This window comes from Callorhinus ursinus, unplaced genomic scaffold (assembly GCF_003265705.2).
Source record: "Callorhinus ursinus isolate GAN/ISIS: 27379988/994484 unplaced genomic scaffold, GSC_fseal_2.0 scaffold48, whole genome shotgun sequence".
In the NCBI taxonomy this organism is placed as follows: domain Eukaryota; kingdom Metazoa; phylum Chordata; class Mammalia; order Carnivora; family Otariidae; genus Callorhinus; species Callorhinus ursinus.
Genome location: NW_027397110.1, coordinates 5,391,150 through 5,407,118, shown reverse-complemented (window position 1 = coordinate 5,407,118; position 15,969 = coordinate 5,391,150). Strand labels below are relative to the sequence as shown.

General features: G+C 56.9%; 1 protein-coding gene across 2 annotated transcripts in view; it reads left to right on the top strand.

Annotated features, from left to right (window-relative positions):
• MPPED1 (metallophosphoesterase domain containing 1) overlaps positions 1 to 15,969 on the top strand; it is a 73,532-nt gene that overhangs the window by 44,521 nt on the left and 13,042 nt on the right. For both annotated transcript variants that reach the window (XM_073882827.1, XM_073882828.1), the window contains exon 4: positions 4,632 to 4,853. In XM_073882827.1, the coding sequence (XP_073738928.1) occupies positions 4,632 to 4,853 (222 nt within the window). The remainder of the gene's footprint in view (positions 1 to 4,631; positions 4,854 to 15,969) is intronic.

Genomic DNA, 15,969 nt, shown 5'->3' with positions numbered 1-15,969 from the left:
TCTCCCCTCTGTTAGCTTCACCCACCTGCAGAACACTCCCTCTCCTGGGGTTCAGGCCCTTCTGGCACTTTGTCAGGCAGGTGCTCCCTCCCCTGCAGGCCAGCCCTCTTCCCTGCTGACGGGAAGGACAGAGGCAACAGCATTAATTCCCTCTGTGTGCTGAAGAGTTTGTGTTCATCTCATCTATTTTACCCATACAGCCGCTTCCAGTTAATCAGTCACTGAGGTCCCCAAACACTCCCCACCTTCACAGCCTAGATGGAGGCGGGGGAGGCAGAAGCCAAGCAAGAAAGCCTGTGCTGACTGGTCAGTGGGCATTTTATCCACAGTCAGGTTGGTAAGAGCTGCAGGGTCATGGGAGCACCTGGAGGCTAGGGCAGCCTTAGGCAGTAACAACAGAGGTAGCAGTCCTAGAATAGAGGAGGGGACTTCTCTACACCATTCCACGATGGTCAGGCCATTCCAGAGCTTTAGTTCTGGCTCCCCCACTCCCACTTGGGTGAGAGCAGGTCCGATTGGAGAAGATTCCGAGATGGACGTTCAGGGTTGTGGGGGAGGGACATGGGTCTGAAAACATGACCTGCTGGGGCAGTTGGGGAAAAAGTTTGGAGGAAAGGCGAGAGCACCCAGGAGTCGGAGGTTGGCTGGTATAAAGAAGACAGCCAGGGTTATCTCAGGATGGGTGGGTGGACTGATAAGTGTATTCATCCATCTCTCACCATCCATCTGTTCATCCGCAATCTGTCCGTCTCTGTCCATCCATCCTCCATCCCTCCACCCACCCACCCACTCACTGGGAGGCAGTGGGCATGAAGGTTTGGGGTACCAGTTCTGGATGAGTTTGATGAGGCCAAGCCCCAGGGTCTGTCAAGTGTCCAGTGCCATCTGCAGTTATCACTTTATTCGTGACTTGTGTAAACTTAGGCGACCTCTCTGAGCCTTGCTTTCCCAGATGGAAAATGGGGATAGTTACACTTCAGTGTCTGTGATGGTCGTACACAGCTGGAGAGTCGCCAGGTCCAGGTGGCCAGACGCATACGTCTGTGGCTAGACCTCGAGCTCAGAGGGGCGTGGTGCTGGACCATTGATGTGTGTGCCAGTGGACGTGCCCCCTGCCTCCAAGCCGTGGCACCCACTCTGCAGGGAGAGCCCAGACAGTATTTGAGGGGATCAGGCAGCAAGTTGCGGCTCCTGTCCCCACCTGGCTTTGTATACAGGAGCCTTGACCCCCCATCCACTCTTCCCTGGGAGGGAAGAAGCCTCGGTTCCCTCCTCTGGGGAGGGGGCAGGAACAGGGGAGAGCTGACAGCTTCGTGCTCACTCCCCAGTCCCCGGTAGTCCAGAGCTACAGAAATAAATGAAACTGTACAGTTGGAGTCATTTGCTAATTAGTTTAAGTAACACCCCCAGTCGGAGACGGGACATAAATACATGAGCAGGGCTCCCGCAGCCGGGGCGGTGCTCAGAGTGGGATGGATGGGAGACTTGAAGTGGAAACGTAGAGTCAGATCTGCAAGGCGGTGGGCAGAGGCCACCGCTCGTCCTCCGATTGCCGTGTGGGAAGGCGCTCAGCGAGAGCCCCCGGCTGACTCCGTGGCCTGGCGGCCTTGAAGGAGTTGGAGTCGCTGACCCAGGGATGTGGGATCACCTGGACCCATGTCCAGTGACCCCTCCCCTGCTCACCGCTGTGGGACCTGGACAGATTCCTGACCCGAGAGCCTCATTTTCCCCAGCTGCACAGTGTATCCCAGAAAGTTCCTTGGGGATTGCAGGGGCCAGGCTTTACCGCAGGTGGCTGGCCCGACGATGGGGTCCAGGAGATGGTGGTCTTCTCTGGGGTGTCCTCCACGACCCTCCCCCAGATGCTCAGGCCCCCGCAGACCTCCTCCCTCCCCGCGGGCAGCCGGAGCAGGGCCACCGAGGGGTTCTCTGCTCCATGTCACCCTGTGTTGCTGTCGGCGGCTTCATTTGCCAGATTTTTGCTGGGACCTGCCAGGGATGGGACGAGCGAAGCAAACACATCGGGTCTTGCGCCCCTGCAGCTCTCCGGCTCGGCTTGGGGAGCAAACAGATACTCTGCACCCCTCAGCTGGGCCCAGCAGGGTGGGCTGTGATGCAAGTAGGAGGGTGGGCACAGTGGGGAGGCAGAGGGCCTGGAGAGCGCCCTCCCCCACCTGACTGGCAGCACCGAGGGGCAGGGGCCTGCCAGGGGTGGGCAGTTCCTCAAAATGAGTGACGTGGGCGGGGTGTGTGTAGTAGGGACAGGTGGGGACTGGGGCAGACGGACATTGGCTTCCGGTCTAACGGAGGCACAGATACTCAGCACTTGACTGGGCCAGGAGCATGAAATTTAAAATTGATTGATTGATTTTTAGAAAACAAAGAATGGCATTTTATTGGGACTTTTTTGCATTTTTTATGTTGGCAACCAGATTCAAATAGAAAAGTTGTGCCAAACGAAATGTGCCTCTGGGCAGGTCTGGCCTGCAAACGGAGGCCCGGGGAAGCTGACACTGCGAATACCAAGTGCTGCTTGTCTCTGTTCAGTGTCTTCTGAAACCCCGGAGCGGTTTGGAGGGGTGGGTGTTCTTCTTCCTGCTTTATAGGTGGGGAAACCAAGGCACACAGCTGGTGAGTGGCAGAGCTGGGTCTGGGACCCAGGCCATAGAGCCTGTCGTTGTCTCGGGGCTCCCAGAGTAGATAAACGCCAAGGAGGAGAAAACCCTCTTTTCTCAAACTTATGAAGGACTCTGGGGCGGCGGGAGAGGCAGTGATGAGCAAGATTATGGTTTTCTGCCAGTTTTTGGGCAAACTTCTGTCTTGCTCCCTTCCCTGCTCCGTGGCCAGGCTGGGACTCAGGTGACCCTCAGGCAGCAGTTTGCCATGGCCACAGAGCTCAAGACCAGACAGGATGTGTAGGTCCTGGTCTCAGGGGTGAGGCAGGGGTGTGAAGAAATAAGATTCTAACTACGTTCTGGACTCTTCTGTTCCCTTGCAATTAGAATATGATAGTTGTAGTTACAGTGCCCAAAACATCGTTGTATTATTGTTTATCATTCTCATGATTGATTGTTTGCCACAAGGCTCGCCCTGCCCCTTCCCGGAGCTCACACAGGGCTGGGAAAAGCACACTGCTTCCTAGAACGCCTATCGGGAGCCGAGTCTGACCACACGTCTGTCCCATCCAGTCCGATATTGTGGGCGTCAGTTCTCAGTGAGGCAAACGGTCCTTAGAAGTTGGGCCATTTCTGGAATTGGGTTCCTGACAGAGCACTCACAGGGCAGAGGATACAGAGTTTCACGAAGGCCCTGCTCTTCCTGAGGAGTGGGGGCAGAGAGGTCCTCAGCTCCCAGGAAGGGGCATTCCCCAGGCACACCCTCTGTGGTCAGGGGAAACTGAAGCTCAGAAAGGTTGAGTGACTTGCTCATTTGAGAGGTGACAGAGCTGGGATTGGAACTGAAGCCAGCGGGCTCCCGAACTGAGCACTGCAGCCGTGTGTGCTCTTGTGGGGGTCATGGCCACCCGGGGTCAGAGAAGAAGCACTGTGAGGGGTGGATCTCCAGCAGCCAGGCGGTCTCTTGCTCTTCCTTCTCCATTTGCCAGGAGCCAGGAGGTTGAGGCCCCTTGGGAGGGTTCCCCGACATGTCACCAGGCCCGCCCCCCCCCCCCAGACAGAAGGCTGGAGGGTCCAGGAGAAGGACTTGGGCCTCCAGGTTGGCTCACCTTCAGCATGACATTTTCATCCAAATCGGGGCCCACAGGTACTATCATGACTTTTTCTCCAGGCCCGGGGAGCCCAGCAACTAAGGCAGGTGGGCGATGGGGAGGCTGAGACCCGAGCCTGGGGTCAGGCTGGTTTCTGGGGGGCAGTGGGGGCCAAGGGTGGGGGTGGTGGTTTACTGAGTCCGAGGGGCTGTGGTAGTGGGAGGGGGGGCGGCTGTGCCGGAACCCGGCCCACAGCCATGTCAGGCGGGAGGCAGCACCCACACCTGCTCAGGGCATCTGCAAGGTGGGGTCCCAGAGGAAGAAAGGGCAGGAAGTAAGGTGTGGAAGAATGGCCCGGGGCTCTGCACAGAGCCAAGCTGGAAGGACCTGTTACTGGTTCGGTGTACGGTCTGCGTAGACAGCTTTGTTTGGATTGCATTTGGCTTGGACAGTCAGGGTTGGCCCTTCCCCAAGTGTGGGGTCTCCAGAGGTTTCACACAGGCTCTGCAAGGAACTTGCGCTTCCTGGTGGAGGGTGGTGGCTCCCGAGTCAGGCCCCCCCGTGGTGAGTGGCCTGGGACAGCGAGGCTGGGGGGCCAGGCCTGGAGGTCCGGGGTGGGGTCTCCTTTCAGGGGAAAAGTGGCTCAGACAGAGGAACCCGAGGTGGGTAAGTCCTGAGGATGAGGCCAGGGGCCCTCCTGCTGGTCTGGGTCTGGTGGCTTGTCACCTACCTGCCACCGGAGCACGGGGGATGGGGCCACCTGCCGTTGCCTCTGATCCCAGGGCATGGATGGGGGACCGAGCAGCGGGGGCTGCTCTGCTGGGGATCCCGGTGCCTCTTGCCCGCCGCCCTCCCCCGCCTGGGGGGTGGCTCTCAGCAGGCCAACAGCGGTGTCCTGCGTGTCTCTGTCCACCCCTGCAGGTAGCCTGCCCTACGAGTACAAGATCGTGATTGCCGGCAACCATGAGCTGACCTTTGACCAGGAGTTCATGGCTGACCTCATCAAGCAAGACTTTTACTACTTCCCGTCTGTGTCGAAGCTGAAGCCAGAGAACTATGAGAACGTGCAGTCCCTGCTGACCAACTGTATCTACCTGCAGGACTCGGAGGTCACTGTGCGGGGCTTCCGGATCTACGGCTCGCCATGGTGAGTGCGCCCTGGGTGCCTTCCCGACCTCGGGAGGGGCGCTGGGGGAGCTGGGGCTGAAGGCGCAGAGGGAAGTGGGGCTTGGGGAAGCACCAGGGAGCTCCAGATCTCAGCTCTTCCCACACCCCTGTGTGGCCCCCGGCAGGCCTCCATATCTAACTGGCAAGTAGTTCTATCAGCTGTGTCCTCTGTGCTGTTTGTCTCACGTACAGACGGGTATTGTTATTATCCCCAGTTTCCAGGTGAGCAAACTGAGGCACAGAGAGCTTGAGGATCTTGCCAAATGTCATGCAGCTTGGAAGGGGCAAAGCTGGGATTAAACCCAGGCACTCTGGTTCCAGAACCCCTGCTTTCAACCATTATTGTGTATACTAGGAATCTCCCCATTGCCCATGTCCCCTGACACACACCAGAGTTGCATGGGTGAGGGGTGACGAGCGATCAGCCAGGCTGAGGAAAGGCAGTTGTAATTTTCATGGAAGGCCGAAGACCTAGTTTACTGTGTCGGAGATGGCAGTTGTTTCCATCATGAGTACATATCAAGCTCTTACTCTCTGTTGGGTGCACAGAATAATCAGGCCTCATCCCTGGCTCAGTGGGGATCATGGTGAGAAAGAGTCATGACTCTTCTGTGTGATGGTCAGTGTGTCCATCAGAGCCCTGGTGAGGATGATGCAGATGATGATGGGGATGATGGTTGTGATGGCCATTGTAGTGGTGATGATGGTGATGATGATGGTGGTGGTGATGATGGTGGTGGTGATGATGATGGTTGTTGTGATGGTGATGGTGGTGATGGTGCTGATGGTGATGATTATGGTGGTGATGATGGTGGTGGTGATGATGATGGTGATGGTGGTGGAGGTGGTAATGATGACGATGATGGTGATTATGATGGTGATGATGGTGGAGGTGGTGATGATGATGGTGATGATGATTGTGGTGATGGTGATGATGATGGTTATGATGATGGTAGTGATGGTGGTGATGGTGATGATGACGGTGATGATGGTGGTGATGGTGGTGATGATGGTGATGATGATGATGGTGATGGTGGTGATGGTGGAGGTGGTGATGATGATGGTGATAATGATGGTAGTTGTGATGGTGATGGTGGTGGGCAGCAAATCATTCTTGAGCAAATTCAGTAAGCCGGTCCCTGTGCTGAAGTCTCCATAAGCATTGTTTCTAATTCTTACTCAGCCCTGAGCAGACTGATTTATTGTCCCCATTCTGTAGGTGGACAGGCCAAGTGGCCCTTAGCGGGCCTAGAGCTGGCAATAGCCACAGGGTGCCAAGTGCTGGCAGGGTGAGGAGGGTACCATACACAGTGGGGAGAGATCACATGTCCTGAAAGTGTGGCGTGATCCCAGAAGGCTCCTTGGAGGAGGTGAGGTGACCTGAGCTGTGAAGGAGGAGAAGGGCATTCACAGCTATGGAGGGGTAACGGCCTGAAGCTGCACCATCAGAACAGTACATGCAGGGAGGCTGAGGGATGATTTGGGGGCACACGGGACTGTATGGGTGCAGGGACTTTGGGGGAGAGATGTTACCAACACAGCGTGTCTGGGAAAACCCTGGCCTGCCTGGTGGATGCCATGTGGTGACACCTGGTGGCCAGAGGCTGCTGGTAGGTTTAGGACCTGGTTCCATCTTGCCAAGGCCTCCTCATGGGGCAGAGGGAAGATGTGGGCTGTCCCACTGCCCCGGAGCAACAGGAGGTGCCTGCTGCCATCTCTCTGGTCCTCATCGTGTCCGGGGTCTTGATGATCAAGGACCAGGGGGGCACTTGAGGACATGAGGAGCTCGGTGCCAAGGCCAGGAGTGGAGAGGAGGCCGTTGAATCTGCCTGGCAGGCCACTGGAGCCCAGATTTGGAGAAGGAGTCTGGCTGAACATGCTGGAAGGACTGGAGCGTGAGGTGCAAGAGGGAAGTCAGGAGGGTCAAGGGGGAGGCCTTCAGGTACCAGACCAGGCAGCCTGGACTGCATCTCCTTGCCCAGTATTTTGAACACCCCTTTACCCCTCCACGTCCACATACATACACAACGCTTTAAAAAAATATTCTATTCTGTAGGAGGTAGTGTGGTTTTAGAACCAAACTGCTTGGGCTCAAATCTTGGCCTCAACTTTTACGAGCTGTGTGACCCTGGGCAAGTCACTTAAGCTCTCTGTGCTCCAGTTTCCTTCCCTGCAAAATGGAAGTGACAGTGCACGTCCTGCAGGGGGTGGTTGTGAAGGTGTCAGGAGGGTTTAGCTGGGCCTGGTGCCTGTACCAACAAGCTCTCCATGAACGGAGACCCCATTGCTGTAATTTACTGCAGAGGCCAGCCTTCCAACACCGCCTTGTGCAGAGCCCAATATGTGGGCTGGAGGACAAGCAGGGGATGGGGACTGGCAGGTGTCACTCAGTGTCCTCCCCCTTCCCCCAGAGCAGCTGTGTGCACCCCTATGGCTGGGGGCTGAGCAACTCCTTGGACAGCCTGCTCTCAGGCTCATGGGTGTGTGGAGGGCCAGGGTGTTGGGCCAGCCCTGTTGCCCCTCTGCCAGCTAGAGGCCATGTGCTGGTGCTCCCGAGGCCTGAGTGAGGTCCAGCTGCCCTCTGCTTGGGCCACCAATGGCTACTGACTTTGGCTTTTGGGGTTTCCAGCCTGGACAGTTCTAGACCCTTTAGTTCCAGAATTTTCCTGGGGCCTTACTGCTTTCTCCTTGACCCCCTTACCTGTCATCCTGGCTGGCTGGGTGCACACCCACTGCCTGATGCCATGTGGAGCCCAGTACTGAGTGCGGGAGTGAGAGGCTCAGGCCAGAGAAGGGACCCCAGGAGGCCTTGGTGAGATCCAGGAGGGCTCCCTGTCGGAGGGGGGATTTGAACTGTGGTTTCTGCAAGTGGAGAGGGCAGGAGAGGAGCCATATTTCTGAGTCCCATTCTGTGCCAGTCTCCCCCAGACTCCTCTGGATGCGGTTTGGGCAGCCGTTGATGCCGAGGGCTAAGTGGTACCTTGTCTGTGCTCCCCATGCAGGCCATGGGCTGGTGTTTCAGCAGCTGCCCTGGTTTCCCTCGGGCCCCATCTGGGGCTGGGAGCAGGTGGTGGGTGTCACAGCAACAACCATGGCCAGCGGCTGGTTGGTAAGGGAAGGGCTGTTCAAACTGGGACACTATGAATATGTAGCTGTGTGACGTTGGGCAAGTGCCTTAGCCTCTCTGGTCCCTCTGTAGAGTGAGGAAATGATACTACCACATTATAGGCAGTTGTGAAGTCTGTGTGGGCCCATCCAGATGAAGGCCTGGCCCAGAGCAAGGCCCTGGAGGTTGGTTGTAATTACTATTACGGGGAGCTCCTGGGGTGGAGGCCGGGATGAGGTTAGCTCTACTCCAGCTGATACCTCAGCAGCCCCCAAGGCCGGGCCAGGACTCTATCCCATTTCACAGAAGGGCAAGTAGAGGCGCAGGTGGGCTGTGGCTTGCCCAGGGCCACATAATGACTGGTTGTCTGGACTCCTAATCTGGGCTTTTCCTGCTCCAGCATAGAAGCCAGTGTCCTTGTATGAACACGTACTCCGTTCCGGGCCCAGAACAATGGGCTCTGTATGGGTTCCTTGGTTCTCCAAAAAGCCTTCTGATGCACCTAGGCCTTACTGGCCCCGTGAGGATATTGAGGCCAGTGGATCCAGTCAGTGTTTTCGTGGTCACCTGTTAATTGCTTTGTTCCTTTGTCAAGGCTGTATTGAATGCCACACACTAATCTAGGCCCTTGGGGACATGCTGTGAACCAGACAGGTGCAGCTTCGGCCTTCACGGGGTTTATGTCCTCGTGGGAGACACATCAGCCACCAAATCCTTGATTCTATAAGGGCCAGGAGGAGAGGGGCTGGGAGCTGGGGTCAGGGAAGGCTTCCCCTGGGAGAGGGGCTGCGGCTGAGGGGACACAAGCAGCTATGCAGCGTGGGGGGTTGGGGAAGGGTGTGACAGGCAGAGGGAACAGCTCAGGCAAGGACCAGGAGGCTGGCAGGGCCGTGGGCATTCTGGAGGCCGATGCTCAGCTCTCAGTCACAGGTCCCTCTGCCTGTCACCCTGTGTCATCAACCGGTTGGGACCCCGCACAGCACAGCTGAGGTCCAAAAGGGACATAGCGCTCATATGTGCAGGCTGTCAGTCCAGTGCTCGCTCCCTGGGCCCAGACACACCAGGGGCGTCCCCAGGCTCTGACTCTCACTCCATGTCTGACCTGGTGAGTCATGCATCTCTGAGCCTCGGTGTCCCAAATGCACAAGGGGACACTGCCCCGCCAGGCTCCTCTGTGCTGTTCCCAGGTGACACTGCCCCTGGGGGGGTGTTCACAGCTGTAGCACCTCCTGGTCCCGCTGCTGATTCTGCCTGGTGCAGGGGTTGTGCACCCCCCAACTGTCTGCCAAGGCTCAGCCCCTTGGCACCGACCACCTGGACATATGGCGGCTCATTAGGAGGGTAGCCTGGCCAAGATGGTGGTGATGATTACTAAGTTCAGATGTTCGGGTTTCCCTTTCTTTTCCTTGCTCTCCACACATTGACTAACACGGAGAATACAGGAGATGTTCTCTCCAGCTTTAGAAGTGTAATTATACCAGTGGGGGGACGGGGATTGAATAAAGCTCTAGCCATAAGCGTCCAAATCGAAACGGTGTCTGGAGCATGTGGGCAGGGCTGACCCAGGTTGAGGGGGAGACCTGTTCAATGTGACCCTAGCTGGCAGAGCAGGGGCACAGAAGAGAGTGACAAAAGGCAGGCTCTCATCAGTGTGGGAAGACTGTCCCACAGGCAGGAGCCCAGAAGAGAGGTGATGTGACCTTACTGAGTGGTGAGCTGCCCGTCACAAGGGGTGTGCAAGCACAGACCCACTGTGTTTGGGCCTGGTATCCTCCTAACCCCTCCCCGCTTAGAGGGCCCCAGTTTCTCTGCCTGTGCTGATGATTCCCCTTCAGAAGGATGCGCCGGCATGCTCTCGGGGGCACAGGTGGGGGGTCGGGGAGAGTCCTTTCGGTGCTACACTAGGGGTGGGGGCATTGTGACCAGGCTGGCCTCGACATGGAGGACTGTCCGGAATAAGCAAGGAAGGGAAAACAAAGCAAACTCGTGGTCACCACAATTGGCTTTTCTTCTAAGTGGTGCCACCGGGAGATGTTCCACTTGGGAGAGAGAATCCTTCCAAATTTTCCTTGGGCCACGCATTCCAAAGGCCACAAGGCCGTCCTGTGCCCGGTCCCCTGCAGCACTCTGGAGACCCAGACATGGATCAGGCCTGGCTCTGCCGTCCAGGAGCTCAGGATGAGGGTGGTGGTGGTTGGGGGGTCCGTAATGGCTGACACCCCACGCTGACCCAGCCTTGGCCCAGGGCAGTCCCCGGCCCCATGCTTGCATGCCTGTCCCCCACAGTCCTTGCCGTGCCCCCCCCGTGACAGGGTGCCTTACCAACCCCATCCTGCAGCGGTCAATGAGGCAGAGAGAATAATCTGTAGTATGAGTGTGTCCCGTGCAATCTTCGGTACTTACTTACCCTAAGAAATTCTTTGTTGTTTAGCTGAAGTTCACAGTGAACAGGATGCGCATTGCATCTGCTTTTTACACTCAATATTATATTTTCAAGATTCTTCCTGCACATGTCAGCATGGGCAGGTGTAATTGGGGCTTTTCTCACCGCTACGTAGGATTTCATCTTATGAATATACCGCAACGTATTCATCCATTTTCTGTAAACCCAGCCACCCTGGCTTTGGGGCTGTTATCAATACTACTGCTGTGGGCATTCTCGAACACGTCTCTTGGGGTACAGAGATCCGTGCTCCTGAACGGACGCACATGACACGCTCACACACACACACCCACTAGGACTGGAGGGGGCAGGTCACGGGCTGTGCGGTTCTTTAGGGGAACCGCTAAACCGTTGGTCAGAGCGGTTATGCCGATTTCTTTCCCCATCCAGCAGTCCCTCGCCTTGCGTCCTTGCCAGCGCTTGGTATTGTAGGGCTTTTAAATTACGTCCGTTCTGCTTGCTGGCCTCCCAGTGTGGCTTGTATTCCCCTGATGGCCAGGGAGGCCAAGCATCTTTTGTCGGCCACTTGGATGTCTTCTTTTGTGAATTGCCCACGTCTTTTGCCCATTTAATAGAAAAAAAATGGGTGTCTGTCTTTTTCTTATTGGTTCGTAGAGATCCTTTGTGTATTGCGAATGGGAGCCCTTTGTCCGTTGTAATGTGACAAGTGGCTTTTCATCCTCCGTGACTCTCTCTCTCAGTGGTGACTTCAGATGGCCAGAAGTTCTTAATGTGGGGGTAGTCCAACATATTCGTGGTTTTCTTTGTGGTAAGTGTTTTTTGGGTTCTGTTTAAGAAATCTCCCGTCCCCTGGAGTTGTGAAGATATTTCCATGTTGTCTTCTGGAAGCTTTGCTATTTAGCCTTTTATGCGTGGGGGTTGGACCCGCCAGCAGGGAGTGCATCGACAGTGAGCAGGAGGGGTCCCATCTTGGGTGTCTCCCCGTGGATGCCTGCTTGGCCCAGCACTGAGCGGAGACAGTCTGTCTCCATGCAGGGCATGCCCTGCACTAGCCACTTCCACCTCGCGCCTGGGCTCTGTGTCTGGGCCTCTCCCCTCCTTGGGTCCACTTAGCTCCAGACCGTGCGGTCTTCATGACTCTAGCAGGAGCTTTCTGTCGAGCCTCTTTTCCTACTAGAACGTTGGAGGCTCCACGAGAACAGGAACCTGACTCTGTTTTTGTGGTCTTCACTCCAGTGCTAGGACCGCGCCTGGCTCATCAGAATCGATCGTTTTTGGATGGTTGGATGGATGGACAAGTGACAGATGCCAGGCTGTGGGAACTCAGTTAACATTCAGGCCTGGTCTGGCGTGGTGTTCCTGTGTCTTTCTGGGACCTTCCTCCAGGAGTCCCCCCAAGCTCCTCGCCTCCGGGGTCCTTTCTCCTCCTCCTCCTCGGTGCCGGTCCCTCCAGAGCAGAGCCTGACCCTGCCACCTCCCTGCTTACGCTGCTTGCCCCTCACCCCCAGGCTGAAGGCCTGCCCCCCATCTCCGGACCCCGTGCCCTCCCCAACACCAGCAGAGGCTCCGTCACTGCGGGCCTCCGGTCCCGAGTCTCGTGGGGGGCCGTGTGTTTGTGATGCCGCCCCCAGGGCACTGTGACTTTCTAGTCACAGGAAAGCCACGTCTGGTCCCCTCAGGAACAGACTCGGCACTGAGCCTTGGGCAGAGCAGCTTAGAGGAAGGGGTGGGAACCAGCCACGGAGGAAGAGGAAGAGCTCAGCTGTCACAGAATCTTAAGTGTTGGAAAAAAATTCTGTATACATGCTGTATTCATTTATGGGTTTTGGATACATTTTTTTGTTCTCATTTAACTGAAAACGGCCTTGATTTAAAAAAAAAAAAAAAACAGGAGTGCGGGAGGGAGTGAAATTGGCATGCAGCTCGTCCATCTGGTCTAATTACTTCTGGTATTTTGAAAGAAGGAATATAAACCTGCTGAGACATTAAACTTTGAGAAGAGGCTGCCGGCCGTTGCCGGGCGTCTGGGCGCGGATCCTGGTGCTCAGCTTGGAGGCCTGGCGCTGCCTGCAGGCAGGAGTGCGGGGGTGCCCTGCCCCTCTCGCAGGGAGCCCGGGGCCTCGGGGACCAGTTCTCTTTAAACGCCAGGGCTGGGTAAGGCCCCGCTTGACACTCCTGCTGGTGGGCGGGGCCCAGCCTGGTGATCTTGGGTCAGAATCTTGGCTTTCTGTGAAATGACGGGAGGGATAACCCCCCCGACCCCGTAGGGCTGCTCTTAGGATTCTAGGGGGTCGTGTGCGTAAATTGCTTGGCACACAGGAGACGTTCAGCACACAGTGGTCCCACTCACCGTCTAACCCTCTGCAGCTCGCTGCCTGGATTGCCGAGAGCAGGGGTTGAGGGGGTGAGATCAGGGTGTTCTGCACAGCCAGGGGTTGCCCACCGATCCGCCCCGGGGACAGGGTATGGGCAGGGGTTGAGCCTTCCATGTCCTTCGTTCCCTTCCCTGTGTGCACGGGGCAGCCCCGCTGGGTGGGGTGGGGGCATGCAAGGAGCTGCCTGGGAGTTTTAAGGCTGGGACCCGCGGGAGCCAGGCTCTGCTTGCCGATGGGACAGTCATTATAGGAACTGTGCCCAGGCTGTCCCCGAGGCCCCGTGCTCCCGTCGCTTATAATCTTCTAGACCCTTGTCCCCACTGGACAGCTGAGGAGCCTGGGACCCAAGAAGTGAAGGGACTTGCTTAGGGTCCCCCATTGCTTGAGGGCTGGGCTAGGCCTGGGTGGCCAGACGGAGGGCACCCCTCACCTGAACTGGGTACAGAGAGATGCTAAAAGGTTTCTTTTTTAAACTTCATCAAATAGGTCTTTTGGAGAAAACAGACTAGAGGCGAATAGAGTGAAACCCTGGCTTCTTCCTGGCCCCGCAGAGGCTCTCGCCAGGACGTGGCCGAGGTCCTGGGACCCTGGCCAGGCCCGAGTCCTGTGGCAGCCCGGCACCCGCTGTGCCCGGCTGCGGTCAGAGGCTGCTGGGGCCACAGGGACGCCAGCCCTGCTCGATACAGCCCCCCGGCTTCAGGCACCCCCCCCCCCCAGGAATCCTGGCTTGGTGCAGCTCCAGCCACTCACCCAGAATCCTTCGCTCTTTCTCTTAAGAAAAAACTTTTATTCTTTCGAAAAACGTTTATTTTTCAGTCTCCCTCCAATGCTTGTCCACGGTGTTCGGGGCGCTGGACGTTTGGATTGCACGCTCAGGTTCTGTGAAGCTCTGTCTGGGGCCGTCCCGGGCAGCCCCTCAGACAGGATTGTGCCCGCCTCCGACTGTGGGTGCACACAACCGTGGACGGTTTACTTTCATTTCTTGGGCTTCGCGGACCCACCCGGAGGCCGGAGGTCAGGGGCATCTTCCTCCGTCTGGTGCAGCATCCTGCTGCCCTGTGGTCAGTGGGCGGCCTTTTCTGGCCCATTCTCCCCTTGTCTCCGGAAGCCCTCTGGGGGCCCGGCTTTACAGAGGGTGGGTCGCAGGCCCCGCTCCCTCCCCTTAACCGCCTGAGGCTCCCTGCTGCTTACTTCAGGGCCACGAAGACCCACGTGTCCTGGGTCACAGGCTGCCAGTCCTGAGCCTCTAAAGCTGTGTCTATTACTGTTCCTCATTCGTTTCTAGGTGGTTTTAGTGCGAGGCTGTGGCCTTCCTCTTCCTCCTTCAGGCCAGAGGGGTAGGCTTTCCCTCCTCTTCTGTAGCCGAGACTCTGAGACCCCCTCGGTCTGCAAGCTCCCCGGGAGCTGTTGCAGAATCGTCCTGTTCAACTTGCCGAGCAACGGGGCAGACAGGATTGCTTTCATCCCACTTTATGGACGGGAAAGGTGAGGCTTAGGTCGAGGAACTGGCCCGAGATCTCAGCCCTAGCAGAGCAGCGCAGGGGTCCAGCCCAAGTGGGTGTACTTGGTCAGCTTCGGGGCGGCCTCAGGGGCCACCGCTTTCCCGCCGGCCCCTGGCCCCGTCCCTCGGGCAGCCCCTGTGGGCTGCAGAGCCCAGACGGGGCTCCCCGGATCCCTGGCCCTGGCAGTGGCGAGTTCTCCCTGAGCTCTGAGTCCTGTTCTGGGAAATCAGACTCGGATTCTCCCCTCGCAGGGCTGTGCAAGGGTGAGTCGAGGGGGGCACGCAGAGCCGTTGGCTGGGGCACCAGGGACCTTGGTGGTATTGCCCCCCCTTCCCCTGTCTTGAGCCCAGATGGGGTCAGGAATGGCCTGGGTTCAGTGGAAGCCATGGAGCCAACCTGCCTCTGGGGCTGGCCGCACACCCCACCTGAGCCTGCCACCTCCCTCGGGCGTGACAGTGACCGGAGGGCGGGAGCCACCTGGCACAGCCCAGCCTGTCCCCAAGGGACCCGGCTTGGCCACCACCAAGGGTGCCGCTGCTGCTCACACCCCCTCTCCTTCCTCCCTGGATTCTGAGAGTTGTCAGCCCCACACGCCACACGCAGCTGACGAATTTTGATGGGAAGAAATTCCTCACGGTTCCTGGCCCTACGCTGTGCTGTCTCTGCACACACACCACACACATGCACACAACCACACACACACCACACACATGCACGCAACCACACACACACATCATGCACACAACTACACACACACAAGCACACACCACTCACACCCATGCAACTACACAGACACACACCACACACATGCACACAATTACACACACATGCACCCAACTACACATACACCACACACATGCACGCAACCACACACACACACTACACATATGCACGCAACCACAAACACACACTACACATATGCACGCAACTACACACACACACCACACACGCACGCAACTACATACAACCACACACATGCAACTACACACACACCACACACGCACGCGACACACACACCACACACACGCACGCAACTACACACCACACACACGCACGCAACTACACACACACACCACACACACACGCACGCAACTACACACACACCACACACATGCACGCAACTACCCATACCACACACATGCATACAGTTACACACACACCACGCACATGCACGCAACTACACACACACACCACACATGCACAAAACTATACACACACCCCATACACACGCACACTACACACACAGAAGCACACATCACACACATGCACACAACTACATACACACACCACACACATGCACACTACACACCGCACACATGCACGCAACTACACACACACACCACACATACATCACACTACACACATGCACACAACTATACACACATGCACACGACACACACAAGCACACACCACACACATGCACACAACTGCATACACACACCACACACATGCACACTACACACCACACACATGCACACTATACACACCACCCACATGCACACTACACACCACACACACGCACACAACTACACACACACCACACATGCACGCAACTACACACACATGCACACTATACACACCACACACACGCACACAACTACACACACGCACACACCACACATGCACACACCAGACACATGCACACTACACACACACATCCATCCCCACATAACTACACACACCACACACATGCACACAACTACACACAC